An 18,476-nucleotide genomic window follows, 5' to 3' on the forward strand; every position below is an offset into this window, starting at 1 on the left:
ACAAGTACTCCTTTTCTTTTTCCAAGGCAGACACACTCTCTGCGTTACCCTGACTGGTCACAGGGCGTCACTGCTGCTCCAAGGGAACCACCTTCTGTGCATTATCCCGACTGGCCACCTGGTGTCACTGCTGCTCCATGGAAAACACCACATTCTGTGCAGTACCCTGAGTGGCCGCCAGGTGTCACTGGACCTCCATGGGAGAGAGACGCTGTTTATTAGCCTAGCTGGCTCGCTCTCTGGCTGCCCAGCTCTGACGACAGTTCCACCACCAGCACCGCAGAAGTCCTCACTCCACAGTACGCGCTGCCCAGAGCAGGGAGAGGATCCAAGATGCCTCACAGGAATCCAAACAAACCCACTCTGTCCTGGGCCCTGCCAGCCGTGGTTGATGCTCCCCGAGGGCTCTGCGAGAGCCGGGTTCCCCCACCTGGGCGGCTCTTGGGGGCTACAAGCAGTCACAGGGTGGCGGAAGTTGAGGGGCAGCCACAGTCTGGGGCCCAGAGCAGCAGCAGCAGGAGGAGATGGGGGAGCACCACAGCTGCTCATAACATGGCACCAGCCAGCACACCACTGCCCAGTTCCAGCCTCCAACCTGGCCAGGAGGAGGGCAATGTCGGGGTTGCGGAAGGAGGCATAGCTGGCACTTAATTGAAGAGGCACAGGGAGCAGAGCCATAGAGCAGAGTATGAATGCATCCGATGAAGTGAGCTGTAGCTCACAAAAGCTTATGCTCAAATAAATTTGTTAGTCTCTAAGGTGCCACAAGTACTCCTTTTCTTTTTATAGAGCAGGGTGGGGCCTTGTGGCAAGGGGGGGGTGCAGACCCCACCCCAATTTTCTGTCTAGCCTATCTCAGCCCCCCTACTGGGAAGATGATGGTGCTGCCCATGGAGGGGGAAATTGGGGGTTAGGGTTAGGATTACAGGGTCAGGGTCTAGGGGTTCAATTAGGATGAGGGTAAGGGGCAGTTAGGTTTAAGGTGTGGATTAGGTTTGGAAAGGGTTTGGGGTTGCGAGGAAGAGTTGGATTAGGGGGCGGGGAGGGCTTATGGTTCCGGGAGGCAGAGTTGAAGGGTAGAGGATTGTGTTAAAAGTGAGGGTTAGAATTAGGTTTAGGGATTAGGTTGGGTAAGAGTTTGGGTTCAAAGGCGGGTTAGAGTTAAGGGGTTAGGGTTATGGTCAGGGCGGGGGTTATGATTGGGGTTGGGTGATGGTCGGGGATCAGGGTTGGTTGAAGGGTTAGGGTGTGGGGGTCAGGGTTGGGTTGGCTAGGGTGAAGGGAGGCATCAGGATTTAGGGTTGGGTTGGGGTGTGGGATAGGTATGGGTCAAATACTGGGGGAGGAGTTGGGTTAGAGTATTGAGGCAGGGGAACAGGAGTTAGGTTTTAGGATTAGGGTTAGCAAGTGAGGGCTCAGGGTTTCTTTTTACTGTTCTAATTGCTTGAATTGACCATTATGTATCATAATTTCCTGTAAATGTAGTTTAACTCCTTTTACTGACTTTTCAAAAACATTAATTTCATTGCTCTTATAACACCTATGTTTTTATTGTGACGCAGTGAATTACAGGTTTTAATTCTCAAGCTTTTGTGGGTTTTTTAAATAGTCAGGCTATTATTTGTGATCATATCACTTCAATGCTGCCGGATTTCCTTGGTTGCCTCAGCCCTGGTCCAGGCAATGTGTGACGGTTGGTGTCTGCCTTGTCACCGTTTCCTACCCCATGAAATCTCTATATTAAATATGGACCTCAAGAAAACATGTTTTCTAACTTAGAAAAATGTATTCAAGTAGAAAACTCATTTCATGAGTGTCCCAGTTTCACATAGAGATTTCCCAGAAGTAGCACATTGTGATAAGGCATACCCCATCTGTCACAAATCACTACCCCCTAGACCCAGGGCTAGCAAATTACAGCAGGACAGCAAAAACTTGGTGTCAGTAACTGCAACTGGTAGGAAATTGGGACAGGGAGCAGTTTGTAATAGTACATCCTTACATTACAGGGGAGATGCTGGGATGTTTCCCCCCACCAGACATCAGGCTCCCCACATTAGGGACAGTGGCTGCCAGGCCAGCTGGGTCCTGGGCTGGGGCTCCAGCTGGGGGCTGCTCTTGGTCTCTGTAGGGAGCAGGCTACTCTGGGAGCAGGAAAGGGTGATATCTGGGGCAGGCATTGGAGCAGGTTGTTCAGCAGCACAGGAGCCCATGTGCTTGTCCGTCCCTGAGCAGCTGAGGAGCACAGTGTGCAGCTGGTCCATGCACCTGATGTAGCCACTGCTGTAGTGCTGCTCTGTGGCCAGGCTCTGCTTGGTGCTGGCTGCAAGAGATGGATCAGCGTCAGAAACAGCTCAGCAAATGGGGGGCCAGGAGCTGCTGTGGCAATCAGCCACAAGCCAAACCCACAAACCTGTCAGTCTGCAACATTACCATCAGTCCTCCATATGCCACACACCTCTCCATCCCTCCTCCGTATGCCAGAGATGCTCATCTATCCATCTCCATACACTTCTCTGTTTCTCTTTGATTTTCCATGCAGCACCCAACACAATGAGACCCGGAACCTGAGTGAGGGTTTTGGGTGCAGCAGTACTGGAGCTGTAGGATGACAGTGCGTCTCTGGGCATCTCTAGTCTCAGCCCCTTTTCTCTTGAGCCCAAAGCCATGGCTCTGACTTCATACCTCTTGGGCCCAGACCCCATAGCCCTGAAGATACCTGACTAGCCGCTTGTGCTCTGTGCTCCCGTTACATCAACAAGAATCTCCTCAAAGTCCCCAAGAAGATGGGGGAGGAGCAACACCTTGAGCTTGGCAGGCAGCATGAATGCTGCTCAGTATGGCATGGACCATCCCTGGGGCAGACAGATCCTATGTGACCCATAGGAGACCACGAGGAGCAAGAGAGTGCATCCCACTGAGACCCTCCTTCTGGGTGGCATTGGGGCAGACAGACCCTTCCCCCAGATGGATCCTCACCAGCCCATGGGAGACTACAGGGTGCCAGGGAGTTGTTACCCAGGGCGTTGCTCTGTTGCAGGCTCTCCATGTGCTACACCGTGATCTCCGGCATGTAAGCTTTCTCCAGCTTGGATTGCTGCCTGGAGTGGAGGAAGGCACCATTAATGGGTGATGGGAGGTACAAGGATTTGGGGACTCAAGGTGTTGGGCTGTCCCAGGTGGGACAGTGCCATGTGTGTGTCCGTCCACCCCCTCTTCCCCTCATTTGGGCAGTGACCCCTGGTGGCTATTTCACACTTTCATACTATTTTACACTGAGGAGCAGGTTGTGAACCATGTGAATGCAGTGGACGTAGCACTGTGGGCCAGGCTCTGCTGGGTGCTGGCTACAAGAGAGGTGCAGGGTCAGGGATCATGCAGCAAATGGGGGCCCGGAGGCGATGAGGGCAGCAGCCATGAGCTGAACCCACCAACGTATCAGCCTGTGACATCACCATCCTCCCTTCAGCCATTCATGTGCTGTATGCCACATCCCTCCATCCATCCGCATGCCTTACACGCTCACCTATCTCCATATGCATCCCTCTCTCTGATTGTCCATGCAGTGCCCATCACAGTGAGACCTGGACCCTGAGGGAGGCTTTTGGGTGCTGTAGTAAAGGAGCTGGGAAGGTGATAGTACAGGTCCAGGCAGCTCTAGTCCCAGCCCCACTTCCTCTGAGCCCAAAGCCATGACTAGGAGGCAGCATGCCCCATAGCATGACAAGTGACATGGATCCTCCCCTAGGTTCCATGGGGCCACATGGATCCTCCATGAGCAGATGGATCCTGCCTGAAGCATGGGAGACCGTGAGATCATTACCCAGCAGGTGGCTCAGTTGAAGGCTCTCCACATGATCTCCAGCATGTTGGCTTTCTCCTTCTTGGATTGCTGCAAGGAGGGGGCGAGGGGGGAAAGACACCATTAATGAGTGATGGGCTCTAGAGGGATTTGTGGGCTTGGAGGAAGGATGCAGACACCTACATCTGGGTGTAGATTCTTGGGGGATTAGAGGATAGGCACACCCCTACTGGGTCAAACTAATGGTCCAGCTAGTCCAGTATCATTGTATATGACAATGGCCAGTGCTAGATGCTGCTGGCAGTTGAAGGTTTAGGGACACCCCAAAGCTTGAGGTTGGGTCCCTGACCATCTTGGCTAAGAGCAATTGATGGACCTATCCTCCCTGCAGTTAACACATGAATTAGCTATGTGAAGTACTTTCTTATGTTTGTTTTAAATTTCCAGTATATTACACTTCCTTATTCATTATCTCCACCGCATGGCAGATTTTGTAGACCTCTATCATATCCCTCCCTATCTTTTCTAAACTGAACAGCCTCACTCTTTTTAACCTCTCCTCCTATGAAAGTATCTCTTTTGTGAGATGGGGTGACCAGAACTGCATACTGTATTCAAGGTGTGGGTGTACCAGGGATTTACAGAGGGACATTATGGTATGTTGTCTTACCTATCCCTTTCCTAACAGTTCCTAACATTGCTAGGTTGTTAGGTGCAGAGAAGGGAAGAAACAGCAATGCTTAGGGGTATGGAACAGCTTCCATTGGAGGAGAAATTAAAGACTGGGACCGATCTGTTTAGAAGAGACACAACGAGGGCGGGGGGGGATATGACAGATGTCTGTAAAATCAGGCATGGTGTGGAGAAAGTGATTAAGAAAGTGTTCTTTACTTCTTCACATAATACAAGAACTAGGAGTCACGCAATGACATTAATTGTCAGGAAGTTTTAAAGAAACATAAGAAAGTACATCTTAGAATCATAGGGTTAGAAGGGACCACAAGGGTCCAAGATGCAGGATTTGTTGTGTCTGAACCATCCAAGAGAGATGCTATCCAGCCTCCTTTGGAAAACCTCCAGTGAAGGCACTTCCACGACCTCCCAAGAGCCGAGGCGTCTGCTCCCCTGCCCAACTGTTCTTACAGTGAGGGAGTTTTTCCTGAGATTTAATCTAAATCTGCTTTGCTGTACTTTGAAACTGCTCTGCTCCCAGCTGGACTGCTGTTTACAGGATCGGGACCAAACTCTTTATGCAGCTGAGTAACATATGTGTCCCTTTGAGTATTTACAGGCCAAAGACCTTCCCCAGCAACTGGCCAATACATAGAGTTAAGTTAAAGCCAAATATCTATGAAGGTAACATTTCCTACCAGTGACCAGGCTGCTGCAATGGTAACAGGACAGAAGGAAGAGCCTGGGCTGACATTCTGGGGGTCTTTGCAAAATTAAAATTACCTTAAAAAATACCACTGAAAAATCATGGAGTCGATGTGGGGCTGCCACATGCAGCACATAGGGTGCTGCCTGCCAAACACACCAGGGAGGGAGATTACAACTCCAGGGATGCACAGGGCTCAATATATGCTTATTAAGTATTGTCAGCTATCACAGGGTTTTGGCACCTGTAGAACCCCGGGGGGCGGGGGGGACTGGAGGAACCAGGTATGAGGGGGAAACAGAGGGGCACACATCCCCTGGCATGGGGGAATGGGGCACACAGCCAATGGAACAAAGGGAAATGGGAAGGGGGTGCTCACAGAGCCATTGGTATGGGGGGATGGAGGGAATGGGTGCACACAGACACTGGAAGGGAAGAGATTGTGAGGAATTGCACGGAGTCCCTCGAAAAGGGGGATAAGAGAGTGGCACCCATGGAGCTTGTTGGGGGTGGGGTTAGGAATGGAGAAATGAAAATAAGCCCTGGTGTGTGCAATACGCTCAGCCTACACAGGCTACAAAGTGTGTAACCTCTTAACTTAAGTCAGAAAGAATTATCAAAATTTAAGCAGGAAGATTACAGGGAATGTAACAGAACTATGAAGAACTCTCTTTCATGGTGCCAGAGGCCATTGGCTGATGGGAGATAGCATCTGGGAATGTTATGTTTCACAGTAAGTGACAGTGGAAAATTTAGAGACACAAGGTGGGTGAGCTCTCTCACCAAAAGAAGCTGGTCCAATAAAAGATATTACCTCACCCATCTTATCTCTCTAATATCCTGGAATTGAAATTACTACAACTACACTGCATACAACAGTGGAAAATTTGAAACATAGTATCTCCACTAATCTGCACTATGTAAGTCAGTTATTTTGATACTATTAAGTACTGGGTTTCCTTTGGAGACAGGCAAGTCCACTCACAATGCTAGAAATGCCACAACCTGATTCCAGAAGATGATGATTCCACAATACAGAATCCCTGGAAATTTTGATCTAAAAAGGAAGTCAGTAAGTAAAATCTTTCCAATAGGATGTTTAGAAATGCAAACCCACAGTTACCATATGTATACATCTTTTACAATAAAATGAAAGACCTCAAACCTCAATTGTCTACAAACACAGTAAACTAAGCAATAAAGATCAAAAATTTTAATTTCATATCGATAATAAAAATAAGTCCATGAATTCTGTAAACCATTGCATAAATGCTATAGTGTAAAAAAGTTTTAACAAGTGTTAACAATTCACTACAAGTAAATGATTATGCATTATAAATACCTTCTCAGTTAAGAACATTTCCATTCACAATACCATTTCTGTCTATGCACTCAGAACATTAAAAGGTTCCATAAATTAATACAAGTAAAAATTCCACATCCATTTAAGGTATTTTGCTGACCACAGTTACACAAATATATTGTGACAGTAATAATATTACTATTAATATTTAACACTAGGATAGTCTGAATAGCAATACATAACAAAACAGATGTTTTTAATAATCTGCTATTCAAAAAAGACTAAATAACAAAACCATAAGATGCAGCTTGGGATCTATCTGAATTTAGCAAACTTTCTGTTAAATTACAGTTCTTGATTTTAAAACCCTGAGAAACTGTAATTTTCATCTACTATACCCCAGGGCATAATAACAAGTTAATTGCATTCACATAAAAGTATTAATACTTTTACATAAATTTACATGATAACTTGGTCAAACTGCCTTCAAACACTAGAATGAAACTAACAAATGAGTGTATTTTACCTTTATATAATTTGCTCATCTAACAAATGACAATATTATATTCTTGCTCAAATATATTTTTAGTGCATCTACATAGCGTTTGTATCACCAGGACAAAAATTCACTAATGTAAATACTTCCCTTGTAATATTTTTTCATTGAAGTACAACTGCTAATTTATGCTGCCTATATTGCATTATCCTGGATTTAAAAGTATCACTGTAAAAATGTTTCCAATAATTCTTAATTTTTAAGTAACTGAGTTAATCTGTAAAAAGAAAAGTTAATGAGACCTTGCTTATAATTCCTCAGGGAATGGGCTTATTGGAAAATAATTATAGCATTTTTTATGTGAATGCTACATGTGGTTCATGTAACTACCTAACAATATTTCCGCAAGGTAACAAGCAACAAGCTGTTCACTCTGGGAATTTCACTCATAGGTAACATTTCTTTGGTCTATCTTTTTCCTTCAAGACTCAAATTTAGATCTGTCCAAAAGCCAACTCAGCTGCTCCCAGGATATATTTACATTTTTTTCCCCCACTTGTAAACAACAATACACAGCTATGTAATCATTCTCAACATTAATTATGTAACATACAAATGCTAAAAAATTGAAAAAGTTTACCCAATAATTAGTTGATTTCATCTAAAAAGACAGTATGTGCAAACTGTGCACGTTAATGTGACAATTTACTTTGTCCTTGCTGTTAAAACTCATTTGTAAATTGAAAAGCATCAGCTAGAGATTTTAAAAACCTCCTATTACAAAAAGAAAAGACCAAAGAAAAGGTCCTAGGATGATACACAAATGCACAGTAATGTATATAAAGAACTATAAACTGTGACAAAAGTAGCACAAAAATATTTCAAAATTTCTTAAGTAATGAACTGAACATTGACACATATGACCACATTTCAATCTAATTTGGATTTATTTCACTAAAATCTGCTAAGAATATTAGTTAACTATGTTAGCAAAGAGCTAGAGAAGTTAGTCCAATGTTCAAAAGTTAATTAATGTTCAAAAAAAATCTTTGGCAAAGACTCCACAAGTGTAGAAGTCCATTAATACTCACAGCAAAGCTTAGTGATTCAAGTACCACTTAAAAAAAAATCTAAACTGGTTCTACTTCTATGATAACAGAAAATCATCTTTCAGGAGAGACAAACATATTGCTGAAAATGAAATTATAGTAATAAAGTATTTCAATATACAATGTTGAGAGAAAATGTTAAAAAATTATGTGAAAAATGCATTAGGCCATATTATGAAATTCAACCTTAAAACCTGTTTAAAAATGTTTGACAATTATCTTCAGACTATTGTGTTTGTAAATTACTTTTTAAGAGCTCCAGTTCCAAATGTAAATCCATCATGGGCTTTATCTTCCCTCCCTCATTCTCAAAAGATCTCCATGTTCTCACAGTTTGATAGAACAAGGTAGTGATGATTCTGTAGATTTTATTACTACAATAAATGTAATCTTACGTGCTTTTTTCTGCTAACTCAAGGCCTAGTCCAAAGTGCGCATAAATCAATGAAAGCACATTGACTTTAGGGGGCTTTGGATTGGGCTCTGAATTCTTTAACACTGATACAAATCTCAAAGATATTTTTCAAGATCATAAATACAATTTAGCATATATCTTGTTTCTATTGCAATGCATCTGAACAAACTTCAGAAATAATTAAACTCTTTGCTGGTCATATCAATGCACTTCTTGTTCATTAATGTATTAATTAATAGGAATATACACATTATGTAACACAGTTGTAGGTCATTTGAACGTAAGCTGTACTTGTGTCATACCTGTATTTAACAGGAAAGAAAAGTAACACCACAGGTAACTCTTCCCTACAAGAATAGTTAACTTTAAGGAAAGTAACAAGATACAGTGTTAAGATACAATAATTAACTTCTCCTAAATTGCATACTCCTAATCATCAGCATTAAATATGGACAACTTTTTTTAAAAAAAATCATTACAACAAATCACCATTGTCTGATAAAATATTTAAATAATTTTAGAGCTAAACCCAAAGGTGTATTGTATTTATTTATGTAAAAACAAAACCTAGTATCTTTTGCTCATTGCAAGGTATTATTTTGAAATTCTATTAAATTTTAATTATCATCCAATTGTCCTGTACAGAATTAGGTGGTATAAATTGTTTGCAAATGGTTTCCTTCACATATTTTGCAATTTTACGGGGTGCAAGGCACAGGCACTTGGTAAAAGTGACTATGGATTATATCAATTCATGATAGGTAATCACACAGATTAGGAGTTATACAAATGTGTTCATTAAGACTACAAAAATCCAACTTGGGGCAATATGCAAATGCACAGTTGTTTAAGAAAACTGGTTTGTTTCACAAAATAAAAAAAAAGTATTTGAATATTTACGCATATGTGTCTCTTTCAATGTCACCCTCTGCTAGTATACTTATAAATACTATTAGTCTGCAGTTGACTTGAACTGTAAAAATTCTAGGCAAGTTCTCATTTATATGTAACTGTTCATTTAGTAACTACTAAAGCCAAAAATGAAATTTAACTATACTATCCTATCATAATATGATTTAACAGTAAAACTGATATAAATATTTTAAGTTCACAGTACACACACAAAGCTTCATACCGCATATTAAAAAAATAAACATTAAAACCTAGAAAGCAGGTTAAAGCAATTTATAACAATCTCTAACAAAAAACAGTTAGCAAAGTGCTTTTACAGGAATCAAATTTCTTCAAATAACCAAGTAAACAGTAGTGTTAGACTGATTAAAAAATACTGGCAAAGGATTACAGCACACTAAACATGGTGAGGGGTAAGGTCCTCCCATCAACAAGTATTGTATTTACATGAGTGTCTTACATTAATTCTAATGGGAGGCACGGGCATAAATCCCCCATTCACGCATTGCGAGTACACACCTGTAAGAAGTGATTATGCTGTAAGTGAACCTGAGTAGCTTGTGCACCAGGAATGTAAGTGGAAAATTGAAAAGGGCAGGTGGGGAAAGAAATAACCACGGAACTTTAGAACTTCATTAACAGAATTCAATACGTAAAGGCAGCCAAACCACATTTCCTATAGTAAAAACAACTAAAATATCTTATAAGGTCAAAATGGAGATCAGTCTAGCACTAGTAAATGAATTAATTACTACAGATATAATTCTTATATAAAATACCAGAACATAAAATATATTTAGTTCATTAACATGATTATAAGTACCATGACTTTTCATCACCATTTCTTTTTTTCATCTTGCAGCAAGGACATTCCTGTTGTTTAGCTGCACAGTGTTCACAAAGTACATAATGTTGACATGGCTTCAGGATTACACTCCGGTCATGTTCTTGGCATACAACACACTTCTTTGAATGAAGTTGGAAAATTACCTGTAAAAAGAAAATTGCTCTCAATAAAAATTCCAATGTGTAATGTCTCACAGTGGTTGCTGTATTCCTGTTATTTGATGATAAATTCTTACTTCAACAACACTTAAGAATCTTCTGTTGGTACAGTTAATAGCTAGTTCAAGCACCAGAACAGGGTAAACAGAACTGAGAATAGTCTATAAAGCAATAATGTGTTCAGGAAGGACACAAGTGCAAAACAAGCTGTGACTCAAATTTTTCCCCGCACAACCAAAACCTGGATGAGTACCACCACCCAAAATTCAGGCCAGGTCTACACTACAGACTTATATTGGTATTACTACGTCGCTCAGGGGTGCAAAAAATCCACAGCCCTGAGCAACACAGTTATACTGACTTAACCACCCCAAGTCCCTACTAGGGACTTGAATTAATTACGCTGAGAGGAGAAGCTCTCCAATCGGCATAGGAGCATCTTCATTAAAGTGCTAGAGTAGCACAGCTGCACCACTGTATTGCTGTACGTGAAGACAAGCTCTAAAACTGAGACCCCTGAGAATTTGTCCTTTTGAGACGCTGGTCTGCCACTGTGAATATCGACAATTCAATCTGATATATTTCCTCACAATGCATGTAATTTGCATCAGTCAGAGTGGAGACCTCCCAGATACACAATACTCAATACAAATCTGCTGATCAAGACTTTGGGGAAGCTATTATGTTGGCAAATAAATGTGTTTGCCACAGAAGGATAAAAAAATAAATCTTTGACCCAGTTGTTCTATGTAACTCCAACCGTCTTCCCTCTTACTTTCCCAGTTGTAGATCATCATCCAAAGAAGGTGAGCTGTGAGGCTGAACTTGGTGAAGAGTGTGCTTATAAGCCACTGTGTTTATAATCTTTTGTTCTCAATTATCAAGTTCTGCTAACTCACAGAGAATAGTCTATAAGAATATCTTCCTCAAAGTCCTCTGGAAACTCTGGTTCCATTAACATCTGATACAAGACCATCAAAACAAGTTCCCATCAAAACAAATAAACAAAACCCTTCTTATGCCCTTTTTACTAGCACTAGCTTGTTTTGCTGATCTTGTCTTCTCCTTGCTAGTCTTTATTTACTGTTGATATTCTTGTTGGGTTAAGAACATAAGAATGGCCATACTGGTCAGACCAAAGGCCCATCTATCCTGTCTCTGATAGTGGCAAGTACCAGCTGTTTCAGAGGTAATGAAAAGAGGAGGGCAATTTTGAGTGATCCATCTCCTGCCATCCAGACTCAACCTCTGGCAATTGGAGGTTTAGGGACATTTGGAGCATGGGGTTGCATTACTGTCCATGTTGGCTAACAGCCATTTATGGACCCATCCTCAATAAATTTTTTGAATCCAGTTATGCTTTTGGTCTTCGCAACATCACATGGAACGAGTTCCACAGGTTGACAGTGAATTATGTTTGTTTTAAGCCTACTGCCTATTAATTTCATCAGGTGATCCCTAATTCTTGTGTTACATGAAAGGGTAAACAAACACTTCCTTATTCACTTTTTCAACACCATTTGTGATTTTATAGACCTCTATCATAGCCTCCCTCAGTCATTTTTTTTCTAAGATGAACAGGTCCAGTCTTTTAAATCCTTCCTCCTATGGAAGCTGTTTCATACCCATAACTGTTGTTGTTGCCCTTATCCGTAACTTTTTCCAGTTCTCATACATCCTTTTTGAGATGGGGCAACCAGCACTGGGGCAACCAACACTGCTGACCGTATTTCAGAATACCATGAATTTATATAATGGCATTGTGATATTTTCTGTCTTATTATAAAGATTAAGATTCTGTCACACATATTTTTAGTAAAAGTCAGGGACAGGTCACGGACAACAAACAAAAATTCACAGAGGCCCACAACCTGTCTGTGACTTTTACTAAAGATGCACTGTGGGGGGAGGGACTAACAGTTGGAGTGCTGCGGGGGGGCTGACCTCCAGCAGCTGCTCCAGCCCCATCGCTTCTCCTGTCCCAAGGGGGCTGACCCAACCCTGTTCACTCCTTCAGCTGTTGCTTTGGCTGCCACGGGGCTGAGAACTGCTCCAGCTCTGCCACTGCAAAAGAAGTCATGGAGATCCCAGAAAGTCATGGAATCCAGGTGACCTCTGTGACAGAATCATACCCTTACATATTATCTATCCCGTTCCTAACATTTTGCTGCACAATGAGCAGATGCTTTTAGAGAACTATCCATGATGACTCCATGATCTTTCTTGAGTGGTAATAGCTAATTTAGACCCCATCAGTTTGTATGCATAGTTGTGATTATGTTTCCAATGTGCATTATTTTGCACTTATCAACATTGAATTTCACCTGCCATTTTGTTGCCCAGTTAGTCAGTTTAGTGAGATCTCTTTGCAATGGTTCACTGTGAGCTTTGGACTTAACTATTTTGAGTAATTTTGTATTGTCTGCAAATTTTTGTTTGCCAGATCATTTATGAATACATTGAACAGCACAGGTCCAAGTACCGACTGAATCACCCTTGTCGACCCCTCAAAGAATTCTAATATATTGTAAAGGAAAATGATGCTCCACAAAAAGCCGTACTGACTCTTCCCCATGTCATGTTTATCTGTGTGTTTGTTCTTTACAATAGTTTCAACCAATTTGCTTGGTTACGTCTCCATATCCAGTACATTTTCTTTTAAGGTCAGATTTTTGAGCTGTCATTCATGAAGACAGTGGCTAATTCTTATTTATGTTCTTCAGAAATTTCAGTGTTAGAGAGTTCAAAGGGCATAAAAACATACATAACTTTTGTTCAGATTTTCTTTAAGTGGAAGTCTGAAATTGTGCTCTGGTTGCCATATCTCTGTTCAGCTGAGGATTGCATCCAGAAACTTTAATAGTCTTCTTTAGTTACATGGTAGAAAACGAAAAATTGGTTACAGCAGTCTGAAAAAAAGGTTGCTATGTTCTGTTTTCTCAGACATGTAGAAGGTCACCCCTGACTTGCAGAAGAAAGACTGCATCTTTAAAATGTAATTGTCATCTGTGATTAGACTATGTTCATATTGCTAAATTACAGATTATACATAGGCCAACTTTAAAAAAAGTTAGCCTCTAATTTTGCACCCATAATCAATTATGAGATCATACCAAGAGAGGTCAGAAATGAACTAAACTAACCTCCGAGATAACAATACACCACTTGAAAGGAAAGCAATTTCTTGTTTTAAATTTATATTTACTTTACCATCGCTAGCAGCCCACCTCACCTTTTCCACCCTAGTCTGCATGCAGAGATGTCAGTTTCTAAATAGGAGACTTTACTACACACTCTCCAAATATTTAAAGCTCTATATTTACATAGCTGCTCTTTAGAGCATTGTAGTTAAAAGCATGTTTTAATCTGTTTTTTCTCACTGAAAGATATCTGAAGTTGCTTGCCGTTCTTGTCACAGCTCAGCACCAAAATAAAAAAAAAAAAATCAGCTGGATTTGGGAAATTCAAATTATGGCATATTTCAGACCAAAATGGTATTTAGATTTAACATTGTATCAGTTTGAAATGAAACTCTGAATCAGCATCTTATATAATACTGTTAAACTGCCTATTTTAACTAACAGTATCCACAGTACAGACACACTTACCCCATCTACTGTTTCTAAATCTAAACGCAGCTGGTTTTGTAAAGAATGAAGCTTTGGTAATGGTATCTTTTTTATATCGCCATAGCTTTTCATATGGAGTACTGTAGTGGACAGACATATATCAAATTGTTCCTGCAGCTTTTTTAATTTATTTTCTAAGTCTTCTTTTTTCCGAAGAGCTAGTTTTTTGTCAGCTTCTGCCACTTTAGCACGTTCCTTTGCCTCTTGGGCCTCTTTTTGCCATGCATCACATGCCTGGGACAAAAACATTTGCAGAAAGTTATAAAAATATTTTGTAAACTAAGAACACAGGCGTAACTATAAAAGCCCTCAAGACACATGCAATACTTACCTTCAGCTACAATATGATCTCACTGTCCCCATCACTTTCCTTTACTCCCGCCACCCATTGTTTATCACTTCCCTTTGTTTTTTGTCTTAACTTAGATTTTAAGCAAGAATGCCATATCTGCTTGTCTGTAAGTCTCTATGCACATTTATGGAGCTGTATAAATAAAAATAGGAATTGTTCAGTTCATAATTTGATGGCAAAAGACAATAAAAACCTCAAAATATAGTAAAACTACTCTATTTATGATCTCTCAACAGCAGAAAAAGTTAGAACTGTTGTGTCCAGTGCAAATATGCCAGGAGACAGAAAAAAACAGGTGGTGGGCCCTTTACTACCCACCCCCAAATGCACCCGTGGAGAAGCCAGGCAGATGTTGACCCTAGCATCCTGAGTGCTAGGGAGCTAGCTAAAATGTCCAGCTATGCCCCACAGCCCGAGCCATGTACTAGTTGTGTCCAGTCTCACTCCATTTCTGTATGCTACGGACATCCTGAATCAGGTATTGGAGGGCAGACATGCCACCAGTTGCTGAAACAGCAGCAGCAGAGGCAACTGTTGAACATGCTCCCTAAAGCCATTCTGTCTGTTTGTCTGTCTCTGCCTTTAAAAGCAGAATGATTTAAGGGAAGTAACAAGTTGGTTCTCTCTCTCTTGGCTGCTATTGATCAGTCTCCTTCATTCCTCCAGGACAATTTAGACATGAAAAGCCAGAATTCAGGATTAATAATTGGTAAAATGGAATAAAACCTCTAAATTCAAATTACAATTAAAGATGCCTTGGTAAAAATAAACACAATAAGAAGGTGATTTTATCAGAAGTTATTCAGGAAACAAACCTTAATTTAGTGTCACCATCATTACTGTACCTGCTTTACTTGTTGCCAAGAATCGTCCCATTCTTTTATTTTTCGATTGGCATCATCAAGTTCCTGTCTAACGTGAGCTAATTCACTTCCACTGGTGTTTGAGTTTGTTGAGGGTACAGTACCACTGTTCAATATTGGGGATGGACTAGGAGAGAAACTCCCAGTTATGAAGTCCCAAATGCTCCCTGTAACACCTGCCAAACATAGGACACACAAAAATAAACATGTTGCACACCTCTAATAAAATGTACCACATGCGGAACTAGACAATTAGATAAAAGCACTAAGCAGACAGTTATATTTTTTAGCTTCAAGATATGTAATAACAGTTCCACCTATGTTCAGAGATGCAGCATTAAGCAAAAGATTTTTTTAAAGTACTCGAAGCATTCCGGCAACCTCATTGTGTGTAGGTTTTTATTTGTTTGCTTTCACACAAAGCACAGCCCTGAAATGGGAACAGGAAGACTAGGAATCTGTTTCTATTCCAAAAAGTAGTAGTTGCCCCAAAATCTCTTATTTTCAGCTTCAGCTCTCTCACATTCTCTGCTCTGGATTGTAATTCATACTATTTTTTAATAGCTAGAACGTTCTCCAACTAAGGTGCCAAGTGCCCTCTCTTCTCTTTCAAATCCCTCTTTAAAACCCACCATTTCCAGGAATTCTTTGTTCCTTCCTCCATTGCCAATAATCTCTCCTTACTTTCCCTTCTCTGAACTTTGTCCTATGACTTATGTTTACTTTTCTGATCAGTCTTAGGCTATGTCTAAACTACACAGCTTTCAGCGACCTGGCTGTGTCGCTACAGCCATGCTGCTAAAAGTTGGGCAGTGTAGCTGCTGTTTGTTGGTTCTCCTGCCGACAAAGTGCTGTTCACACTGGTGCTTGTCGCCGGCAAAACTTTTGTCTTTCAGGGTTGTTTCTTTTTTAAACACCTCTGAAAGACAAAAGTTTTTTCATTCAATTGCCTGTGTAGACATAGCCTTAGATAGGAAGCTCTTTGAGGCACGAATCTCTTACTCTATTTGTAAAGAACTGGACAAATTACTTATTTATAACAATAATTAACCTTTGACTTCCAGATGACTGATCACAGGAAAGGTATACAGACTTCAGCTGAAAATCTGTTTGACTTGCCATGGACTCCCTTTCTATTATACACAAGGATTAATCATTCACACGACTTACCTAAAGAGTTATGAGAAGAGGCTGAAGTGCCTAACATACTATGTTCTGATTTCAAAGGCTGAGTCTGCTGTTGGTGAGGAGCCATAGTGGATGAAATAAAAGACTGAGACAACGACTGTGAAAGAGAACTGAGTGGAGAGGTTGAAAGGGAAGATGACGAATGTAAAGATGAGGAACGAGCAACAGAACCTGGAATATTGACTGGAGCTGAACTTCCCAGTAACCTTTGACCTAGATAAAGGGGGAAAAAAACATTTTTTGAGTTACAAAGCTACACAATTAAGATCTCTCTAACCCCTATCCTCATAGAAAAAGATTAATCAGTTCTCTTACTTTTGTAAACAACCTGTATTATGTGTAAGTGCAGACACTATGCATATTCAATCCCACGAGCCACTCAGCCCACCTCCCAAACATACACAACAGGTTCCTATGATGAAAAAAATTTGGCCCTTTGTAGAATTATTTCAGTAAAAATCTGAATAAGACTGGAAGGCTAAATGCACCATATTTCCAGAATGCCCTCCAAACAAAGATCTCAAAGTACTTTACAAACATTATAAAATGCAGCCACACAATCCTCCATATGAGGTACATATGGGATTTGCAGGAATCACACTACTCGCCACAAAGATGTAACCACCCCATGTAACCAAGCATGGAATACAGGGGATAGCAACACTTCACCACAGTAAATAAGGAAGAATACCAGTAATGGGAGTTCAGGTAGGTACAATGCATTTGCCCAAGTTGGAATTTGGTTAGCACATACGCAAATAAAGCACTGAAATATCAGATAAGCATAGGGCAGAAATGCACCCACTTAAACAGCAAAATAACTGTGTTTTTTCTGGAGGATGATGGTGAAAGACAACCACTGTCTTTCAGATGAGACATATCCCCTTACCACAGATGGCCATTAAAGATCTCATGCCATTTTTGCAACAGTTGGGATGTTAAATTAGGTTTTCTAGACAAATTCCAACATAGGCAAATGCAATCTGTCTACATTACCTCAACCCATGCAGGTTTCATTAGTTACAATATCCTTCATTTTGGAGGTTGTATAGTATTACTGTTGATATGGAGAAGGGTACAGAATCACAGAATCTTAGGACTGCAAGGGACCTCAAGAGGTCGTCTAGTCCAGTCCCCTGCACTCATGGAAGAACTAAGTATTATCTAGACCATTCCTGACAGGTGTTTACCTAACCTGCTCTTAAAAATCTCCAATGATAGAGATTCCACAACCTCCCTAGGCAATTTATTCCAGTGCTTAACCACCCTGACATTCAGGAAGTTTTTTCTAAAGTCCAACCTAAACCGCCCTTGCTGCAATTTAAGCCCATTGCTTCTTGTCCTATCATCATACGTTAAGGAGAACAATTTTTCTCCCTCCTCCTTGTAATAACATTTTATGTACTTGAAAACTGTTATCTTGTCCCATCTCAGTCTTCTCTTCTCCAGACTAAACAATATAGGTCTTACCATATAGGTCATGTTTTCTAGGACTTTAATAATTTTTGTTGCTCTTCTCTGGACTTTCTCCAATTTGTCCACATCTTTCCTAAAATGTGGTGCTCAGAACTGGACACAATACTCCAGTTGAGGCCTAATCAGCGCAGAGTAGAGCAGAAGAATTAATTCTCGTGCTTTGCTTATGACACTCCTGCTAATACATCCCAGAATGATGTTTGCTTGCTTTTTTCCCCCAATAGCATTACACTGTTCACTCCTATTTAGCTTGTGATCCACTATGACCCCCAGGTCCCTTTCCGCAGCACTCCATCCTAGGCAGTCATTTCCCATTTTGTATGTGTACAACTGATTGTTCCTTTCTAAGTGGAGAACTTTGCATTTGTCCTTATGACATGGGGAAGCAGATCAAATCCCTGTTAACAAAGTTATAGCATTAGCATAATTCACGGCATATCTGACTTTACTATGGTCAGCAGCAGAGATAAATTCTAAGCTGCACACTTAAACCGTCAGACATATTTTCTGGTTTCCAAGAGGACACACCACTAACCTCAGTAGAGAAA

General features: G+C 41.0%; 1 protein-coding gene across 13 annotated transcripts in view; it reads right to left on the reverse strand.

Moving 5' to 3' along the window:
• Nucleotides 1-6,378: 6,378 nt before the first annotated feature.
• Nucleotides 6,379-18,476, reverse strand: part of UNKL (unk like zinc finger) — a 151,389-nt gene continuing 139,291 nt past the window's right edge. For 9 of the 13 annotated variants that reach the window (XM_043524112.1, XM_037911559.2, XM_027826126.3 and 6 more), the window contains 4 exons: nucleotides 16,435-16,665; nucleotides 15,247-15,440; nucleotides 14,029-14,283; nucleotides 6,379-10,405 (listed from right to left, as the gene is read on the reverse strand). In XM_043524112.1, the coding sequence (XP_043380047.1) occupies nucleotides 10,229-10,405; nucleotides 14,029-14,283; nucleotides 15,247-15,440; nucleotides 16,435-16,665 (857 nt within the window). In that variant the 3' untranslated portion in view covers nucleotides 6,379-10,228. Of the gene's footprint in view, nucleotides 10,406-13,184; nucleotides 13,288-14,028; nucleotides 14,284-15,246; nucleotides 15,441-16,434; nucleotides 16,666-18,476 lie in introns of all 13 variants that reach the window. The other 4 variants (XM_043524111.1, XM_043524115.1, XM_043524113.1 and 1 more) reach the window with 2 other exon arrangements.

This window comes from Chelonia mydas, chromosome 10, assembly GCF_015237465.2.
Source record: "Chelonia mydas isolate rCheMyd1 chromosome 10, rCheMyd1.pri.v2, whole genome shotgun sequence".
NCBI lineage: Eukaryota > Metazoa > Chordata > Testudines > Cheloniidae > Chelonia > Chelonia mydas.